Source organism: Calliopsis andreniformis, chromosome 9, assembly GCF_051401765.1.
Source record: "Calliopsis andreniformis isolate RMS-2024a chromosome 9, iyCalAndr_principal, whole genome shotgun sequence".
Classification (NCBI taxonomy): Eukaryota; Metazoa; Arthropoda; class Insecta; order Hymenoptera; family Andrenidae; genus Calliopsis; species Calliopsis andreniformis.
The window spans coordinates 6,694,111-6,714,542 of NC_135070.1; the positions used below are offsets into that span (position 1 = coordinate 6,694,111).

Genomic DNA, 20,432 nt, shown 5'->3' on the forward strand with positions numbered 1-20,432 from the left:
TCACTGAATCAGATACGAGGAAATGCCAAGGAACATTTCAGCAGATTTATCGTCAAGTAGTTTCGGAACAATTTTTTACTCGTCGTTGAACATTTTTAATTACGCTGTAAATTGCAACTTTAGGCCACGTTCGATAATTCTGAGAAGGCAGATCACTCTGCTTTACATTTGAATATTTGACAACTTGAATATTTGAAAATTTGAATATTTGAATATTTGAATATTTGAATATTACTATAGTTATTAAAAATTTTGAGTTGAGGGGTGAGTGTCCTTAATACCAAACGGCGCCTAATACAAAACAGTAGCTATATCTTTAAAAAATGAAAAAGAAAGAAGCGTCCAAACTGCAAAAGTGATAGAGGGGATTCTCACTTTTGTAGTTTCACCGCTCTATTAAATTTCATTTTTTAAAGGTATAGTTAAGCTCAGTATAGTTAAGCTTAGGTGCTGTTCGATACTACTGTAACTCCCTCTATTCGAATACTTAAAATCTTGAATTTAATCATCTGAATGCAATGAATTCTCCGCAGAAGTTTTTATGTGGCCATAGAATGGAAGTCGTCAACTACTTTCATCCCTTGTCTTTGAACTGGTATCAGTGCTTGAAACGGAATGTAATTAAACTGAATCGGCATTTTGATGCACGATCGGAGCATCTTACCAGCAATCTGGTTTACAAACCCTGCGCAGCCACAATTGACTGCGCTGATCAAAGCGCGTCTGCATTTGATAGATGCCAGGCGCCCGGTGCGAACGTAATTCAATTCGACAGAGCTGGACGGCAGCTGTTCAATCGACATAAACTGGGCAAGCCGATGATTAATGCTCCCTCTACTTTTATTGCTGTCAGCTTGTCGACGAATAAATAATGTTATTTTTATATTCAAGAAGCCTAGCGAAAGGGTTGTACAGGGCGTTCCAGAATTATTAATCAATGCCTAACTCGTTGACAGGAATCGCCTACTCAAATAAAAATGTCATAGTAAACGTAGAAGAGCATAAATAGATTCAAGACGATTTTTAAGCTAGCCAGCATTTAATTTTGTAAGTCAAGTTTGAAAGTCAAATTTGAAAGTCAACTCCGCTTTTTTAAACAGAATCGTATAGGGTCATCAATCGTCCAAGACCTACAATCATAAAGGCTAACCGACAAATAAATCATGATTTGTGGTACGTACATTTGTTAAAGAAGAAATATTGCTTCGTTCCACACCGCCCACTACTTGATCGATCTGTGACTCTGAGCCACCCTATACATGTACATAGGACACACAAGAGTAGCAGTAGTCAACTGCACAGGTTGGTGTACCATCCAGACGTGGAAGAAGATATCTCGGGAAAGGAGAGATACGGTGACAGGATAGGAAAAGTGTGCAGGACCATGGTTACAGTGATAAATCACCCTCGATCTCACTCGGGAGATCCTTTTAGGTTCTTGTTAGCGAAATGTCACTCTTCCGGGATACAGGAGAGAGGGATCGTAGGAAGGATTCATAGGTTAGGTATGGTAAAGATTCTATCCTGACGAGATGCAGTTCTTCGTACGCAACAAAACATTACAAGATTCAGGTGAGGCTACGGTAATCCTACTTGACTAACATGAGCTAAGCGACACGTCACACTGTCTCGTGGCCGGAAGAAAAATTACGGACAAAACAGCGCATCGTACGATTTTACTCCGCCTGAACCAACAGAAAAAAAAGAAGTAAAAAGAAGAAGGTGACGGGTCATAGGACCGAGCACTTTCGATAATTAAAGTGCCGCGTTAGTGTCATCCAGTGTGCGAGTTACAAACAGGGGAGGTTAAACGATCCCTATACTTCCTCTCGACTGTTCTAACAGTCTTGCCTCTATTTGTTTTCATGAGTCTGATGGAGCTACAGATGGTCTGGAAGCCGCAAAAGTTAGTGGAAAATTGAACAGTAGACTAGTGGTACGAGTATAGATCTCCATTCTAGGTTTAAATAACAGAAATATCATGAATTTTCACTGAACTTGAATGTTACTAATCTTTTAAAGATTTTCTGTAACTCAAAGTTCCTCACAATTATTTACTGGAATAAAATATGACGTTGGAGCAAACTAGAAAGTCTGCGCAGTACCATATACTCGCATCACATAGTACAGGGTGATCAGTTTAACTGGAAACTTTCTAATGAATATTGGCAGCACTTACGATGCTGCCAACAGTGAGAGGACTTTCAGTTAAACCGATCACGCCGTACATCAAGTCGAATAGCATCTCGAATGTATCCACATTCAGATAATCTCGAATATCATTCGAATCTCGATATTTTTTTCGGCAGGTGTATTTTACCGATGAGCAGCAACAATAACAGCCCCACCAGAATCCATTCCAGTTCAGCCATTCAAACGCATCTTTCGAAACTTAACTCGGCAAATTGTGTTATTCAAATTTACTTCTCTCCCTGTTCGTCGCTATTTTCGAACGCGTATCGCGATATCGCTTCGTACAGCAAAACGCAGACCCGTGGAAACTGTTCCCCTTTTCCCTCTGTTAAATCATGGGACTCGCAACAGGAGCAAGCCCCGCTTCGCTTTGTACTATTTTCCTTGGCTATTAAAACCGCCGTTAATTACTCGGGCCAAGAGGAAAGGGGACAGGGAGTAAAGGATACAGGGAAATTTTACGAAACGTCGGTTTTTAAAGAGAGGCAGGTTCAGAGGAAGAATCGAGAGAGGGGAAAAATTAATTCATTAATAGAATGTGTCCATTCATTATACCGTCGAATGTATATGGGCAGCTGGCGCGCGCATGTGTAAAGGGAAAGCGTTCCGCTGTTTACACGCACGCAGACTCCGAACATTTCATTTTCTCAGGCTTAAGTAACCACCCATGATCGTTACCTACATGCGCCGCCCGCTATTAACGGTTTAATTAGCGTAAGTTTTCATTTGTAGGATTACGACAAAGTGAAGGTCTACAGGGGAAGGGAAAAAGGGGAGCGAGAATTGCTAGTTTAGTAGAAAAGGAGCGAATCATCGTTTTTCATCGCTAACGTGGCTTATTTTTGCATTTTCGCAGATTATGCCTCAGCTCCTAACAATTTGCTGCTTATGCTAATTGCGGCGGGCTTTGAAAGGCCGCTCACCACTACCCTTCCTTGAGGGATGGTTTGCGTCTGGACTTGTTCAAAATATCGCCTTGGATAGAAATTTTTAAATTATCAGACTGAAATTTATACATTAGAATTATGATACTTTGTGAATTGAAAACTGTGTGCAGTGCACGAGAGCCCAAAAATATCAGGGGGGCCACTGGCCCATGCATCCTAGATTCACGAAGTATATTTTATTACATCTCTTAGATCTTTTCTATTATTTGCTCACTATTATCTATCGAGTTTTGATTAATATATAAAATCACATTTTAGATACCATATATCTTTTTATGAATGTCACTTTGGAGGGTAGAATGCTACTGTATGAAATGACACTTTAGATAGAATAAGAGTAGATATATTTATACATGCTTTGTTTATATATTCTTATAGATTTTTTTCACATTCGTGATATAACTATTTTGCAAACAGAGAACAAATGTTCCTTGCTTTATTTATTTCTCTGTATTTTAGTAGTTTCTTTATTAACTAGTAATTGAATAATAATTTCTTTTAATCCACATTTCATTTATGTGACGATCATAACGTAAGTACTATGCTTAAGTAATGTGAAGTAAATAATAAGATAAGAAGCCCAAAAGATGTCTGCACAAGGGCCTACTGAACCCTAGCTACACCACTGACATTAGGAATATTAATATTATTCAAGAGATCACATGTACTTAGATTCTTCAAAGAAGTCAGTCTTTGATCTTTCGGATATCTCTAAAATATACATTAGATCATCAGTAGATTATTGTCTCTTTATAGCCCTATTCTTTTAAAGAGTACAGAATAACTAAACGCACAGTACAGAAAAATTAAAGAAATGGTTTCAAAAAATGATGATAAACACTGAAAAGTACATAATGAGAAAATATTATACAAGTTATAGAATTACTGACAATCAGAGAACTCTTCTTATAGCAAAGTATCATCACAGTGTCGTCTAAACTAAACCCCAAATTTCTCACAATTAAACGAACAAATGGTTCGGAATTTTGAAATGCTATTTAGGAATCTGTATTATTTCCAACCAGCCTGCAACATTCGTGGACGCGCATTATGGAAAAGAAATGGCCGAAACGGAACGTGACCTTTTTAATCCAGTCGCTTGTTATTCGAGCGACGACGAGAAAATGCAACTACTCGGCAATTTCCTGGAAGTAATGAGTCTCTTATTTCGTTAGGTTGCCACTCGTTGCTTCGCCGCGGCTACGTAAAACTTCTTCCAGTAAGGCTGTCACGTTCAGTAGGTCTAACAGACGTGCCCGTGACACCAAACTCGAGCGGATTGGTCCGCGGGTCAGACACCGAAGAGAAACGAGGTGTAGCGTGAGAGGAGAGGGTGCCCCCGTGTGCTCACCCCCACTCGAACTATTTATTCTGGCACAAATCGCATTACCAACTTCAACTGCAAAATTGACTTCGTCCAACTTTTACGACGCCTTCGCTCTTACGCCCCTTCGACGCCACCCGCACGGTCAGAACTTCAACTTGTACGAGGGTTTACCAAACTCAGTTTAAGAAGAAGAAGAACTGTTTCAACTAGAGAGAGATGCATCTTGCGGGACTTTCTCCCGTACCTCCGTCGATAAAATTCTACGACGCGGGCTTTCGGAGGAATGGCAGTTCGCCGAGTTCGAACGGTTGAGAATAACGAACAGTATCTGCGCGAATCGACGTATTCGTTCCCCTTTCCTCGATTAACCTTAACCGAGAACCGGTCGACCATGTGCGTTTTCGAGTGGCTCAGATTCTGATCGGCGGGGAGTGACGGCGCAAAAACCAAGAAGCTGCTGTTACAAAGGGAATTTCGAAACGAGGGAAAGGATATTCGGGAACTTCAAGGTTACCAGTAGCTGGTAAAATATGCGTGATATTTAACCGAAGTAGAAGGCCAGACTAATTCATGTATTTTTCTTGAGGATTTTTGAGGATATTAATGTCACTGGATCTCCTTGGATTATTTACTTTTCAGGTTCTGTCTGGTTAAAGTGTCTGACATTTAAATTTGATGTATTATTGCGTTATGTAGACATAAATATGTAGAATGTAGATTATTTACAGTAAGGGTGCAGAAAATTGCGAGTACTACTTGACAATTTTTTATAAATCCTTTTCTGGTATTTTATACTGCCATAAATATGTCTAATGAAAAATGCTGTCTGAAGCAATATCGCGACTTTCCAATGCAATTGTGTAAATAAGGAATAAATTTTAGAATTCAGTAAATAGCGTATCAATATTGTGGAGCAAGACTAGGTAACTGATTGGAAACTTGATTCAGGAAGAATATAAATCAAAGGTGGAACTTAAAATTGTCAGTTGTGGACGTTTGGTGCATTGCAATGACTGATATCTTTCTTTTAAAATTCATATAGGATAAAGATCTTCTTGAGAACGGATGCAAATAACTCACTGCAGGCTTCACATTAAAACTAAAATTAACCACCCATTTGTTTTCTCGTCCAGCTTAATCATGACTAGCTAAGTGATTTATGATTCCTGCTTCTCCTTAACAAATGCAGTTGTCTTACCTAGACATGGTTGAGCATGTAAAGCAATTACGAGACAGAATCAAGAAGGGTTGAAGAAAAAGTTAGACGTTATCTGAAAAAAGCGTGGAGATTATGAGGGTATTGCATGATTCGTGTGTAATGTTGCACTTCCACGTGTAGAATATCATTAAGAAGCCTCTTCGTCGCGTATTATTTTTAAACCCTTGACTTGTGATAATGGATCACCCTTGCAAAAAGGATTATTATTTTCAGGAGTGCAATAAGCGTTATATTGCGAGAGAGTTAGTGGAAAAATTCTACTCATTCTCGATATGCACTATGCTCAAGCACTATAAATAGTTTCCTATATAAAGGATTTAGTGTGGTCGCAGTTGCATGAGCTTAATTAATCATATCTGAAATACATAAAAGAGTTAACAAAGATGTTGGATTTTACCTCGTTTTATTATATTAAATTAATGATCAAACGAATCGATATGCATCGAGCTAAGAGATTAATTTTTCATAAAACAGAATTATTTTAAAGTCTCTTCATTTGTGCTCCATCTTTTACTTGGGGTGCATAAAAAAAGATTACGTCTCTAAACTTAATTTTCTTTTGAATGAATCCTATCAACCCCATCTAAAATAATCACACAGCAAGATCTCAAAAACTGATTCCTTCCAAGTATATTACGCCTGTTCTGCTTGATGTATCACAGACGTGGAAACTAACAATTAGGAATAATTAAAAAACAGTAGTAATTTTATTGCCATTCACGAAACTGATGATACCATCCACTGTAACGGTGTCATCTTGATGCAATATCTCACGGTGCGTAGCGTCTGAGTATCCATACACGCAGCGTTTCGCAAGCGGCACGCATTACCTGAAATTATGTTAACAGCCTTGGCGCTAGCAATACGAAGGCAAAAGACTTGTTCACGTGGCGCAACGAGGCTCCTGTATAATTCCGTTCTGCCAATTCTGTTTATACCCATGGGTATCGCGTAGCTTGCATCATATATACTATTGTACGCAATTAAGCCAGCAATTAAGCGATTAAAAGTTAAAACGGCGTAACGACGCAGTAAAAATCGCGGGCGAATGCTCTCTGTTCGGCCGTAATTTGCGGGCCCGAAGTCAGGGAAGTCTTAATTTGCGCGCGGAAGACGCCCGAATCGAATGCAAACATCGCAATAACTTTCGTCGTGTTCGCGAATTTGCACGAAAATAGTTCCTAGCTCTATTTCACGGGGGCGTGTACCGTTTCCAAATAGCTGATCCAGTTTCAGATCACGCAGCGGCTAATGCGTTCATGACCACATTCCGTGAGCATTCGTTATTGACGTTTCAACGCGCACGCCGCTAACACTTCTGACAACTGGTATATTCGTTCACCGCAACGCGCAAAAAATGCGTAAAAATCGTACACGTTCGGGAAATATCATGTTGCAGCTGAAACCACGACGAGTGATCAAAGGTTATCGGTTATGCATACTTACAAGCGGCTTCACTGTAGATACACGTTAATAACTAGAAGAAATTTAAATCTATGATATTTGTGTTACAAATATTCTAATTTTTAGATACATTAAATAAGATACATTAAATAAGATACATTAAATAAAATACATTAAATAAGATACATTACAATAAGATACATTCAAATAAGATACATTATTTCCATTTGTTTGAGTCTCTTTTCTTAGTCCTTTTGAATCTAGTGTCCATGAAGCTGGATATGAAATTTACTCTTAATTCTTTGAAACATGGTGGAATTAAAAGTATCCCACTTTTTTAATACCTAAATATGCATAGTGGAGTATTTTTTACATAATTTTTCTCTCAAATTCCGTGTATCAAAGGGTTAATGACTTCTTGACGACTGGAATATCTAGAACCCCATCATCTGGTAGCTTATTCGCGTAGGTGGTACAACATTCTATTAATCACGATAGACAGAAATGATATTTCACGCGAATCTTAATTCTCCACGCACCTATATCAAAGCAAGGAAGTTGCGTCAAAGATATTCTTAGTTCATGGGAAACAAAAAATGAGATCTGCAGACGCTAATCATTAACTACTAACATCAACATGTTCCAAAGAAACGGAGGAAGTCAGTATTGAATCGCACGAGTCAATTTATTCATTTTATACCGCAGCAAGTGTAGTACACAAGGTAACGTCCTTGCATGAGCGGAATATGCAACTAGTTCCTAGTTCGAGACCACACCTCTTAGTCTCCCGACGCATCCCAGTGATCCATTAGATCGTGAAACACATTCGACTGCCTCCTTTAGCATCCAGTTCAAGGTGAGCCACACTTTCGAGTGGTATGGACAGGGAAAGCGGCCGGTCTCAGTGGTAGCAGTGTTACTGTCAAGAATGTTCCTGCACTGCTCTGTGAAACAGTGTACATTGGATCGCGAACTCGGTCGAAGTCGCGTTTCTGCATGTCCGCGGATTTCTGCGGCGCCGAATCTACTGGAAAACGCTGATTTTATGTCGCTGGAGGAATTCAGAGTGCTCGAAAACTTGTGATCGTATATATGGTGCGTCTCCTAAGTTTCGTCGTGGTTCTTGGGTCCCTGCAGTGCGTCAGAGGACAGGGACTTCAAGTCGCTTTCCAATGGAAATACTTGGACTGGGTCTGGCCGAACGTCCCCCTTACGGGGAAGAACTACACGTTGGGCAATTCTTTCACTCAGGACGTCGACATTGACAGATACGGCCGTGTATTCGTAACGAGCCCGCAATGGTTGGATGGTGTGCCAATTACGTTGTCGCTGGTGACAACTTCCGAAGGAGCTGGTGGCCCTTTGTTGGTGCCATATCCTGATTGGACCTGGTTCAGGCCGTTCAATTGCGACAGCCTGATATCTGTTTATAGATTGGCGGTGAATGTCGTGATCATTATAATAATTATTGGGGAAGGCTTTCAGTTCTTCTAGTGAAACAGGATTTTAATCTAAGTAGTTTAATATCCTTGGATAATTGTATGTCTGGGTTTGATCGTTAATTGGATAAATATGGTGTGTAGATTTAACGTGTCGGTGGAATATAACTTTGTGATCGTAGTTTGATAGTTGTGAAGCATATATATACTTGATTGCGAATAGAATAAAGTGGAGGCGGAAAAAATGTGAATGGTTTAAGTAGTTTTAATTTTCTGTGACCACGTTTTTTTCGCGAGCGTGGCAGTGCCTTTGTAGGGCAGCTTCTCTTTGAATAGAATATAATCTACAGTACACTGAAGTTTACTCGTGAAAACGGTGGATTTTGAATGAAAGTCACTCTAACGAAAGTATGTGAAATTTTCATAGAATACTTAGTTTTCAAGTACTTTACTTTCGTTCCAAATGCAGAAACTTTCGAGAAACCAATTTACCTGCAACATAATATACCGAATTGCGCTAGCAGAAACGTTACAGTCATAGAAGATTAATTTTCCTGAAGTTATTCTCTTTTATCCTCCATAACCAAGGGAGGTGTATCATACACCTCATCTCAGTTATTTTATTATACTTACCATACATACAATTCTGTTTCACTACTAGAACAATTGAGATTAGATATTTCAGAAGCAGCGTGTGTTTGCCACGAACTTACTAACGAAATCAATTGTCCAGATAGACGAGTGCAATCGTTTGTGGGTGGTGGATACTGGCCGCATCAGCGGAAATGCTGTTTGTCCTACGAAAATATTGATCTTCGATCTTACGACCGATCAGATGATCCATAAATACGTGGTGCCGGATGATCAGGCATTGTATGGGAAGGCAGCGTACGTTACGCCCATCGTTGACGTTGGAAAAACCTGCCTCGATACTTATCTGTACATAGCGGACGTGGATCAAAATGGGCTGCTGATTTATGACTTGCATCACGATTACTCGTGGCGCGTAAACAATACCCGTGGCAACGCTTTCGGCCCTGATGACGATGCCATGAACATCACCATCGCTGGCGAGTCATTCGACTTGACTGACGGCACTCTGGGAATGTCATTGTCACCGTACGGATTTTATGACGAAAGGTAGTGACATATGTCATATGTACAGTTCTTTATGCACTTCCTCAACGGTTTCACTGTCTGTACACTGTGTACGTTTCACGTGGATATACGAGGTGTTTTGGCTACAGGTGGAGGATAATTTAGGGAATGGTCTAGGCATTAAGAAATTGTGACTGAGCCTCTAGTTATTAATTTTGAGCTTTTAAATAGTGATGAAATTCGCTGGCATTTGGGTGATTGAATTATTATGACTAGGGAATTCGTGATAAGGGTTTAGACTTTAGGAAGCAGTGATTATTCTAGCCACTGTTCAGGTTGAGAAGTCACTACTTTTTTCAGATACTTATTACTTCTTTATTCATACTTTATTCATACTGACCAACAAGGTTTGAAGCACAATTTCATTATTCTTGATCGTCTTATTTTAATGTCTAGGATCACCCTAAAGGGTGATTTAATCCAATTTAAAAATTGTCCTCCATGTAGTAGAACATCCTGTACATCCAAGTTCAGAACACCTGAAACACGTGCTTAAAAAATTCACCTACTTCAAATAATTAAAAAATCTGTTTCACGAATCTTAGATAAATATTTTGACGCGTGAAGTAACTGCAATCATGATCGTAAAGTGAAACAGTAGTTCATTAGTTGAAAGCTGAGTGATCGCGATTGTGAATTGAAGTTACTTTCTATCGCGAAGAGAGCGTTTTCATTGAATGGAAATGTGTGTAGTGACACGAACCACAATTTTCAGGTACCTTTACTTCAACTCCCTGGCCAGCTTTTATCAAAAATTCACGGATACGTACTCCTTGAAGCAAAGCAAATATAATGAGCCGACCGTGTTCCAATCGAATTACAAACGAGCGAGTCAGGCAGGTGTCCAAGCGACTTCTCGCAGGGGCGTAATATTTTTCCAATTAGTTCAATTAACGGCCATCGCGTGCTGGAACATCGAGAGACCGTTTACGCCCGAGAATGTGGTGATAGTCGCGCAGGATGAGAGGACGCTGCAGTACGTGAGCGGCATCAAAGTAATCGTAAACGCTCGTGGCGAAGAAGAATTGTGGTTCAACACAAACAGATTACAAAAGACGATAAATATGACTTTGAAACCCACGGAGACGAACTTCCGTTTAATCACGGGGAAAGTTGATGATATCATTAGGGGGACAAATTGCGAGCCATCCGGCATAAGACATAGGAGCCCGGATATTTCCTACTGGCACAGGATATGAATCGGATAAATTAAATTATCTTAATCAAATTTACCTCAAGTGTTCCTTCGTATGCGTCTTTTGGTCAAATTATGTGAGTCTCTTGTAAACACACGTCTAATTATCTCTATTTTGAGTGAATCATAATACCAATTCATACAATAAATCAATCTAATTCAGTGTTGTAGTAGATACCTGTGACCAATTTGTTACATGGTTCTACATACCGTATTAAAACTGTTTACAATTCTTAATCCTCTTCAATACAATATGAAACTTCATTGGTACAGTAATTATTCTGCCTTCCAAACCTTAATTAAGACACTAAAATTAGAGAAGCCATATTCTACAAACATAAAGTCCATCAAAAAATTAAATCTCTATCTCGTCTAAAATATACCTAATACCATCTTTTAATAGTCAAGCTTTTTCTACAGCTGCAACAAATACCACCCAACGATTCCACCTACTTTTTTCACCACAGGCTGCTCCAACCAAACACGGAAGATCAGTCGGGTATCCTCGAGAGAATAAGCCACGAGTGCGCGCGAGGGTGTCCCTGCAAATGACAGCTAGCGTGTAGCAATTTAGTTAACCGTTTCATTGCTGCCTTTTGAGATGTAACGACGAGGCCTGCCGGTGACAGGGGCGTCAGTAGGAGTTCAAATGTTTCGATGGGGGTGGTTCGCCGACAGTAGAACAGAACAGAGACAGAGGAGGCGACGCTGCGCGGCGCGACGTGCTTTCTTCTTCGAAACCGCCCCCGTCGCGCCCTTTCCTTGCCCCTAATTTCAGGAGGTTTTATCAACCTTTCGGGCATCCCAAGGTCGTGGCAAAGAGCTGCGTGGAGCCAGGGGCGGGGGAGTAAAGGCTGGTCGAGATAAATGCGCATTCACGAGGAATTGTTCGTGTTACTGCCGCGGCACTCTCGGGATACCAATAGGGCGCGCAATGCCGGGAAATTCGTGTCACCTACTTCTCTTTCTACGGCGCAGTTCGGCGTGTGACTAATGGCGGCATATTCATGGCACAGCCTCGCCTCTCTAGTTCCCCTCAACACAACCCGATCCCACACCCTTTGCGAAGCTCTGGCAGTTAACCTCAGACAACCCCTTCGTCGCCATAATATACGGCTGCCCTTAAATTTTCGTTCCCCTTCGGTGTCACCTACCCCCACCTCCCACGGCATCAGCCTATTCCAGCACGTATGGTGGAAAAGCTCTGTGTTGGTCGGCCCCTCTCTTCGCCCCCCCCTGTTTGATAACCAGTCTAACCCCGCGCATCGACGGGGGTTTCGTTAATACGTAAGGATATAAAGCGCTAACGATCACAGTCACCCGTAAAATATGATACATCGTTCAATATTCTTTTTACGCTCTTTTCGTAAAGTAGAGCAGCTCGAGCTATAGCGGCCGTTCAATATAGTATCGTCATATCAAGCTACTATAAAATATCGCGACTCGGAGCGGGAGAGGCCGTGCGACGGTATAACGTTGGCCGCAAACGATCCATGCAGGAGCACGTTTTCACGATCGAACTCGTTACGTTAAGGGTAAGACGTGGAATTACTTAAGAGGTGATAGGCGTCCACGGTAAAGTTTTGCCTGGTCGGACGAGTCTGCGGAGAAAAGGTCTCAAATCGTTTTACGAGGGTACTTTTAAAATAACTTTATGAGAGCACCGCGGAATTTCGAAGTAAATTTGCATCAGTTTTACTGCCCCTAATATACATAACTACCAGTGTTAACCACTGATACTCGCGCATACACGAGTGCCCGCCAACCGAGAGTTTGTAATACAAGGCCTTCTTGGAAAGAAAGGATGCAGCCCGGTGGCTCTTTACAAACAACACACGGGCAACTTGCCCCTCGGCTCGGCTGTGCTCCCTGGAAACTTGCTGACGCGAATTGCCCGCGCATTTCGGTCGCCGCATAACGCTGCGGGGGAGTCTCGCGCAAGGCAAGATCTAATGTCGTTACATAAAAATTCCATTCGAGGCAGTTAGGGAATTCACTGAAGCAGGATCCGCTTTCTTGCGTACGAACGGTTTCCCAATTAAGAGCCGCGGCGAGAGGAGGACGAAAGTTAGCGCGCGTATCGTTTGGCTGGAATGAAATTTTAAAATTTAATTGTGAAATTAACCGCGTGTTTCATAGTCACGGCTTTTCTGCCCTGGCCACGCGAAATTGCTTGTTTTTCGCTGAGCACCGCCATTCCACGTGCCCCGACCGAGCCGGCTGCCAAATAGAAGCCTGGCCCAGAGGCACGCGACTACTCGTCCCACTGTCTTTCACCCGACGAGCTCACGTGGTATCTGGTCGCGATTCGAAGGAACGCGGAGAGTTCCCGGTCGGATGGAACGCAGCGGAGAATTTCGGGCATCTCTCCTGTCTTTATTAAGGCAGCTCATCTATAATTCACCGAGTGGCCTAGCCGGGCTGACAGTGCTGGACTCACCGGTCGCATAAACACACGGCATCCCGTGCAGAAGCTCATGCACGCCGGTGTGTGGCATACATTGCGGTTGTCAGCTCTAGTCAACGTGTAATTTACAATCTTGCCTCGGCTCGATGCAGATGCACCCGCTGTTGGGATGCCCTGGACCACCGAGCGCCGTCTGCCAGGTGGAACCCAGCTTGGTTGCTACTGGCCACGGGAACGCTAACACCGTCCCGCTGTTGCCGTATTGCTGTTGTTCCTGTCGCTAGTTGCGATCCAAGTGGACGATAATGCGAGCCTCCGTGCCGCTGACCACTTGGACAGGGCCGTTGCAAGGTTCCCATAAACTAAATGCTGTTACGCAGTCTACTTACTGGGCTCGTTAATTCACGGGGAAGTTTATGGGGGTCAACTTTCTCGGGTCAGGAATGCTATCTAATTATGAGGGAATGTTATAGGTAGTTCAGACAATTCGGTTATTCTGCCGAGTCGGTAATAATTGAAGGCAGCGTTCTGCTACTAAATGTACGTATGAATTAACCTTCGAGTGATGACCGTCGTTTTAATATCGCTAGTGGTGACGATGTCACATTGACATCGTATCAGTAGCGGTGACTTGACGTCAAATTGACTCTGTGTCATTAGTGGTGATTTGACGACAAATTGACTCCGTATCGCTAGTAGTGATATGACCTGAATTTGACGCATCCCTGGATGGAAATATGTTCTACTTATACTAACACGCTACTATTTGTTATTTTCTAGATAAATGTATTATATTTATAATCTTTTGTTAATACAATTACAATAATGAATTTTATTTCGATACACTTAAGAATAATGCAGTAGTATATTTTAATACAATATTAATAATTATTAGAATAGAAAACATAAATATTTACAGTACTTATGCAGAGTCAATTTGACGTCAAGTCACCACTATTGTAGCGATACGGAGTTAATTTGACGTACATTAGAAATAGTGTTAGCAGTCAATTTGACGTACTTCGCCACTGTAAGGTTAATGAACTCAGTTTGGTGTAAATGAGCTTTTACTGTTATATTCACCCATTCACACTACGACGAATACATCATGTCGCAATTCTGCTGTTTTATAGTCTTGTACAATGGCAATTGCACATAGACTTTATGTATTTATGTACACTAAAATCACTATTAGACATGCGGTTTTGTCAATGACCAAAACAGCATCTACATATATTCGTAAAGCCTTAAAGTGATTCAATAATAAAACTGAATCAGTGTCTGGTAGTGAGGTCAATTAGTAAATTCATTTTTCTATTGATTTATCGGTAACTATAGGATAGTGCTACTTATCTGTATGGAATGGACGAAATAAATACAGATTTATTAATAATCCTGATGGAATAAAGACTAACTATATGGGATAAAAATTAGGCACATATAACGATGAAAATTTGGAAGAATTCACATGAGGGGAAAATATATTAACATAGTTGCGTGAACGCTGCCTTATTATCGACAAAATTACCAAATTGGCCAGAAAACCGCATCGTCTGAACTAGCTGTTACAAACTACCTGAGCCTTGTTAGCTTCCGATTTCTCCTCATTCCTCTATGACACGTACTTAATCGTGAACAGAGGCCGATCAGGTAATAGACTGAAAAATTGGTTGTAGTGAAACCTTGCTGTTGGCAGGCTGTCAAAGAAAATAATTGGGTTACGCAATTACATACTTGTCAGTTAGGTTGGATTTACTTGCTTCAGAAGCATAAAAAGTGTTGGAGATTTATGAACTGAGTTTTACTGTAATGAACTATGCAAATCTTGAAACATTGTGTAATGTTGCTTAGTCAGGCTGTAGAAGTACAAAGTTTTGTTTGAAGGTTGATGAAACATTTGGTAAAACTGATAGAGGGTAATTAGTAGGAGCTCTATTAACTGCTGCTATTAAAGTGAAAGTCTGTTTCACGGAAACAATAGCTGCAGGTGTACGAACTTTGAGCAATGTGGAGTAATTGCTGCAAAGATTTACTACATTATTTTTGTATCGATTTATGAGATAATACGAAGCTATTAATATTCACTTATTATTTTATATACTCTGTAAAGTTTAAAAAAGAATGTCCACCTACTTCTTTGCAGATAGTCTCTTTAGGTCCCAAGCAGGGATTGTATAAAACCTGCTCTTCAATGACGTCACGAAGTAGAAAGGGAACTTTTCGAATGGAGTGAGGATTCTCAGCAATCACTGTTTGGTGAGGCAATCCCCATCTCATTCCAAAAGTTTCTTTTCCACCTCGTGACGTCACTGTACGCCAGGTTTCATACCATACCAGGACCCAAGTCTTGAAATTTCTCTCAAATTTAACAACTCCAGGCACACTAAATTACACAGCTCCAGCAGTTTCTTAAAAAACCATTCCACTTGATATTTTCTCAATGCGTCACGGCTGTCATAAATAAACAATTTCCAGGTCTGACGACTTAGAATCCGCAAGCAGTCCTTGAGCGCAGCGTGCAAAAGCAAAAGTGATAGATGCCTGCAGCGTCAGTTCCAGCGCAAAAGTCTCGTCACCTACGCATTCGGGTTGCCAGCCGTTTCGCGATGTTTGTCTATCCAGCCTGCCCCATCCGTCTGTTTCTGCCTTGCCACCTCGTCCCATCTCCTTCCCTCTTTTCTTGCGCGAGCGGTACGCAACGCTTGGTTCAAATGTCGTTTGCTTTGCGAACCAGTCCCTTACATTCGTAACCGTTCGTTATCGTTAGTTCCGCTTGGCGAGGCGCGTTCACAGCGTAAACACGTACGTACGTAGCTACGTAAGCGCGGGGAGCGTGGCCTGCTCGTGAGAGGTGGATGGAGAGGGACAGAGAGTGACAGGGGTACGAGAGCACAGCGAGGTTTGAGAGCGCATTTCGGAGGAAGGTGTGGCCGTTTCGACTTCTCCCATTCGTTACCTTTGCCGTGAGCACACGGACGTGCGAGCGCGCCGAGTCATGTTTACGAGCGCAAATAACGGTGCAGCCGCAACTTTTTGTTGCCGTTTCCTTTCCACCTTTTTCACGGTGCTCCTGCCCGCACACGCGCACTCTCGATGATATCAGACTATACGTACATTGATTTGTCTAGGCTGTGGACAAGTTCTTTTGCGTCCGTGAACGTTTTATGATAATAAAATTGGGGAAGAATGCTTGCTGTGAATTCGTTCCTAATCGAGGATTTTACTGGCGCATTTTCGAGAAGGAAAGTATTGGCTCACTAAAAGACTTTTCGAGTTATTGACCTCTGTCGTTTTGTTTCTGTAGTGAACTTCGAGTCTGTTTCCAAAGACTGTTTCTACTTGTTGTTGGACATATATCACATACTTGGTTCAAGAGTGGTAGAACTCGAGAAAGTGTGTTTATCAAGACAATGTTTGATGTTAGGATACTTTTAGTAATGCACTCTGTAGTTCCTTCACTATTAAACGTCAATTTCTTAGAACGCGCATTAGGAGAGTCGTTTTCCTTCTACTGAGTTCATCAGTCATGTGCTTGCTTTAGCGAAAATGGGTCGCAGGTGCAATAATTCTTTCAGCATTCATCAGCTGGTAATTTCCGATTTGTCGCGAAAAGGACAAAATATACAGTAAACCTGTTACACTTCATATTTTTACATCGTACTTGCACAGAAATACAACTGACACACTTCACAAATATCAAAATAAGAATAAATATTATCCTTTCTCAATATAAAACCAGCACACAGGAAAGCCAAACCAGTTACACTTTCTCTGTACTAAACCACTTCGACCACTGAATTTAATTACAAAAATTTCTCTCGCTAAATGCTTTCCTCAAACAGATCCACTCTTCTCAGTAATTTACAAACGTAATCTGTGCAATTTCTCTTCACGCATAAAAGGAAGATCCAATGGGAAATGACACCGCTGAAAGGAAGGCCGACTAGCGACTTACACGTATTCGTAAGCTACCGTGCAGTCGGCCAATTTTCGTACATCGATATATCGTGAAAGGAACGATCGCTGCAGGATAGACGTAATGAATAGCTCGGATGGAAATATACCGGGTCAGGTGCAGGTTTCAGTGAAAGATAGTCGATGGATATAGCTGTGGTGGCGATGGGGAGAGGTATGGGTGCAATCAGCGCGATGATAACCAGTATTACCACGTCAACTCAACCCATCTCGCAGATCTTCGTGGTGTAATTCCCCGCGGTTCTATTTGCGACGAGGACGAGCGGCTAGTATGACACGTACGCCAGAGACGGTGTATTTCGAATTATTTATCGCGGACATGGCCCTTTGTAACCGTAAAATAGGAATCAGCTTTGAATATTCGCGTCTTTGCTCCTTGACGCGGTCATCAATCGCAGATATGGCGGTGTGCGATTAATTTTCCGTTGAAACGCGCGTTGTGCCACTTCTGTCGGTGACAGGACACGTCCTCTGTCAATCTTCTTCTTTATTGTCTGTCCACATCATTTAAGCGGACTCAGGTCAGCAATTAATTACGCGAATTAGTTTAACAGGTTTCTATGAAAACGCATAGAGGTGAGGGATTATTACGATACATGGTGCTTCGAAGCATATGGGCATAACTTCGAGAGCCAATTGAGAATGTGCTTTAAATGATAAATGGCCCATTACGCAGATATGCTAGATTTGCGATTCCCTTAAGGCCAAAGTTCTATTAAGTTTTACTAATTCAATTGTAACTCGAACACGAGCTCGAATAGGAGAAATATTCATAGAAATTTTTCTTGTTATCTTCATTTTTAATCCCATGTACACGTATTGTGAAACACACTGTAGATTATCATTCACTTATTCTGTATGAATTGAGTTACCAGCGCAACTTTGCAACTTTTCTAACTACCTTTCTGACACTACGGAAGTAGAATGTGGAGAAATGTCTCTATACTATATCAGCCTGCCAATCGATAAAGTCCCGTTTAATCTAAAGGTCAATGTACCAATGAGAAGCAAAGTGGCGAAGAAAGACAAGCTGGAAACTCGTCGATTGGATTATTTCGAATTGCGTGCGAACTTTGCAACGTAATAACGTTTGCCTTCCTCTCGCTGTCCATTTCTGTCTCCTTTCCCTCCCCCTCTTATTTCATCCTCTCCTCAATTTGTACATAATATTTCCGCCTATTCGTTTCCATAAAATCGCACTGTTTCTCGACGTATACGCGAGTCTATTTTCCACGACTGTCGAAAGTAATACCGCCCCTGCGACCGCGCACGAACCCTATTTATTTCCGTACGAATGCCGAGAGACGGAAATAATGATTTTAATAACACCGGAAACCTGCCGCAGCGAGAGGATTTTCCTCGATTACATCGAGCCCATTGTTTCAAAAAGAACCCGTTCAACATATGAGAACCATTAAATACAATTTCACCGCGTCTGCCTACGCGCCACTGTAAAAAGTGCTTCAACCATCGGGACAATCCATTTCCATTTTAACCGCCCGATATGAAATGCATTTTATTCTCCATTGGAATTCCAGTGATTTGGTTTCGCCCAAAAGTATTCGCCCGGCATATTTAATTATTCAATCGAATTGCTTGTAATGCTGGTCGGACTACGTTTACCATTTTTATTATTTCCCGTTTTTTCCTCGATATATTGGCGGCATCGATTTTCTGATGAATGTTTGGTAAATTACTGATGCGGTAATAATTCGATCTTTATTGAAACGCTGATGAATTTTGTTTTAAAAAATAAATATGATTTTATACCGAATATGTAGATTTGCTTCCAGATGATAGGAATTTTCATGTTTTCAGTGGAATTTTGTAGTTTCGGTTTTATGTGTATCGTAATAGCTTTACTGCGTAGTAATTCAACTTTGAATTGTTCTTTTTGTGTCCAGATTTATGTGGTCAGCGAAAGCATGGAAGAATAGGGCTCAGTAGAAAATTTCTCAGTGTTTGAAAAAGATAATATTTAATATTTCGTACAAAGAACACAGCATAACGTTTTAATTTTCGCTGCCCCTTTCAAAGGAGCACGCTAAAAAATCTTCAAGTGTTCGAAAGTCGTAATGAATTCCATGTTTCACATGACGACCACTTTTACCCTCCTTTCTCCCTGTCGCTAAGCACCAGCGAGGAAATCCAAGGAATATCTCAATGGCACACACGTGTAGACCTACGAACCTGCGAAACTAGAACGGAATTTGAGTTCAGGTCATTTCCTATAAAACACGAACAGCCCCTTCCACTAACTACTCTTTTACATTACCCACTCCCTTTCCTCCCTGCTGCTCCAGCTTCTTGCTCAACGAAACAATATTCTAATGGCTCCCATATTTTTCAATTACCATCTAGATTAAGATATCCAGGGAACATTTCCGAAAACACGGCTCTTTTTGCATCGCAAACTCCTCGCTAAGAGCTCGGACTTAATGGACACCTTGGAGTTACGTTAATTGCACCAGCCGAGTGGCCGATCCTTCTTCCTCCTCTCCTTCGAGTCTGTCGAGCAACCTTGCATCCTGCCTCAGGGAGCTCGTTCAGAAAACTAGTTAGATCGAGACCAGTTTTTATTAACCGTGAGAGCAGGGTCTATGAACACTTGCATCGTGCCTGCCTTGCCTTCGAACGCGGAGATGATGTCTCGACTCCGGGGTTACCAGGGGGCGGTGAGGGGGTGAGGGGGTCGAGACGGGAGAGGAAGTTGCTGGACCATGTCGACTGCTTCCCAAGCCAGTCGAAGTGGACCTATCAACTCGAAACGAGTGTGCTCGACGTTAAAATCCTGGTCGCTGCTCCCGTTTCTCAGGTTCTCCCTACTACCTCTCTTTCACCCCTCTCCCAAACCAATCTCCACCTTCGTCACTCCCTTGCTTCTCACCCCCTTCCATAGCCAACCCCTCTTTTGCTGCCACCAGCTATCTGTCTTCCTCTTCGGATCGTTCATTCTTCCATTCGTTTGTATTGGACGTAAATGATGCAATGGGTGGACATGGTCCAGCAAATCCGAAATCCCCTTTTCCTCGATATAAAGCTTTAGCTTTTTTCCTTCTTTTTTTTTTTTTGTACCCTCGACCTCGACCCTCCGTCGAGCGCGACTTCACGCCAATACTTTCTGCGAGCAAACCAGGCGGCAGAAGTATCGGGCCACCCGGTGAAATC

General features: G+C 41.6%; 2 protein-coding genes across 3 annotated transcripts in view; both read left to right on the forward strand.

Annotated features, from left to right (window-relative positions):
• Positions 1-20,432, forward strand: part of Bru3 (CUGBP Elav-like family member bruno 3) — a 679,691-nt gene that overhangs the window by 242,321 nt on the left and 416,938 nt on the right. The window lies entirely within an intron of this gene.
• LOC143182947 (major royal jelly protein 9) lies at positions 8,099-11,066 on the forward strand. Its single transcript, XM_076384282.1, has 3 exons — positions 8,099-8,530; positions 9,263-9,669; positions 10,403-11,066. The coding sequence occupies exons 1-3, from the start codon at positions 8,183-8,185 to the stop codon at positions 10,884-10,886; spliced, it is 1,239 nt and encodes a 412-aa protein (XP_076240397.1). The 5' UTR covers positions 8,099-8,182; the 3' UTR covers positions 10,887-11,066.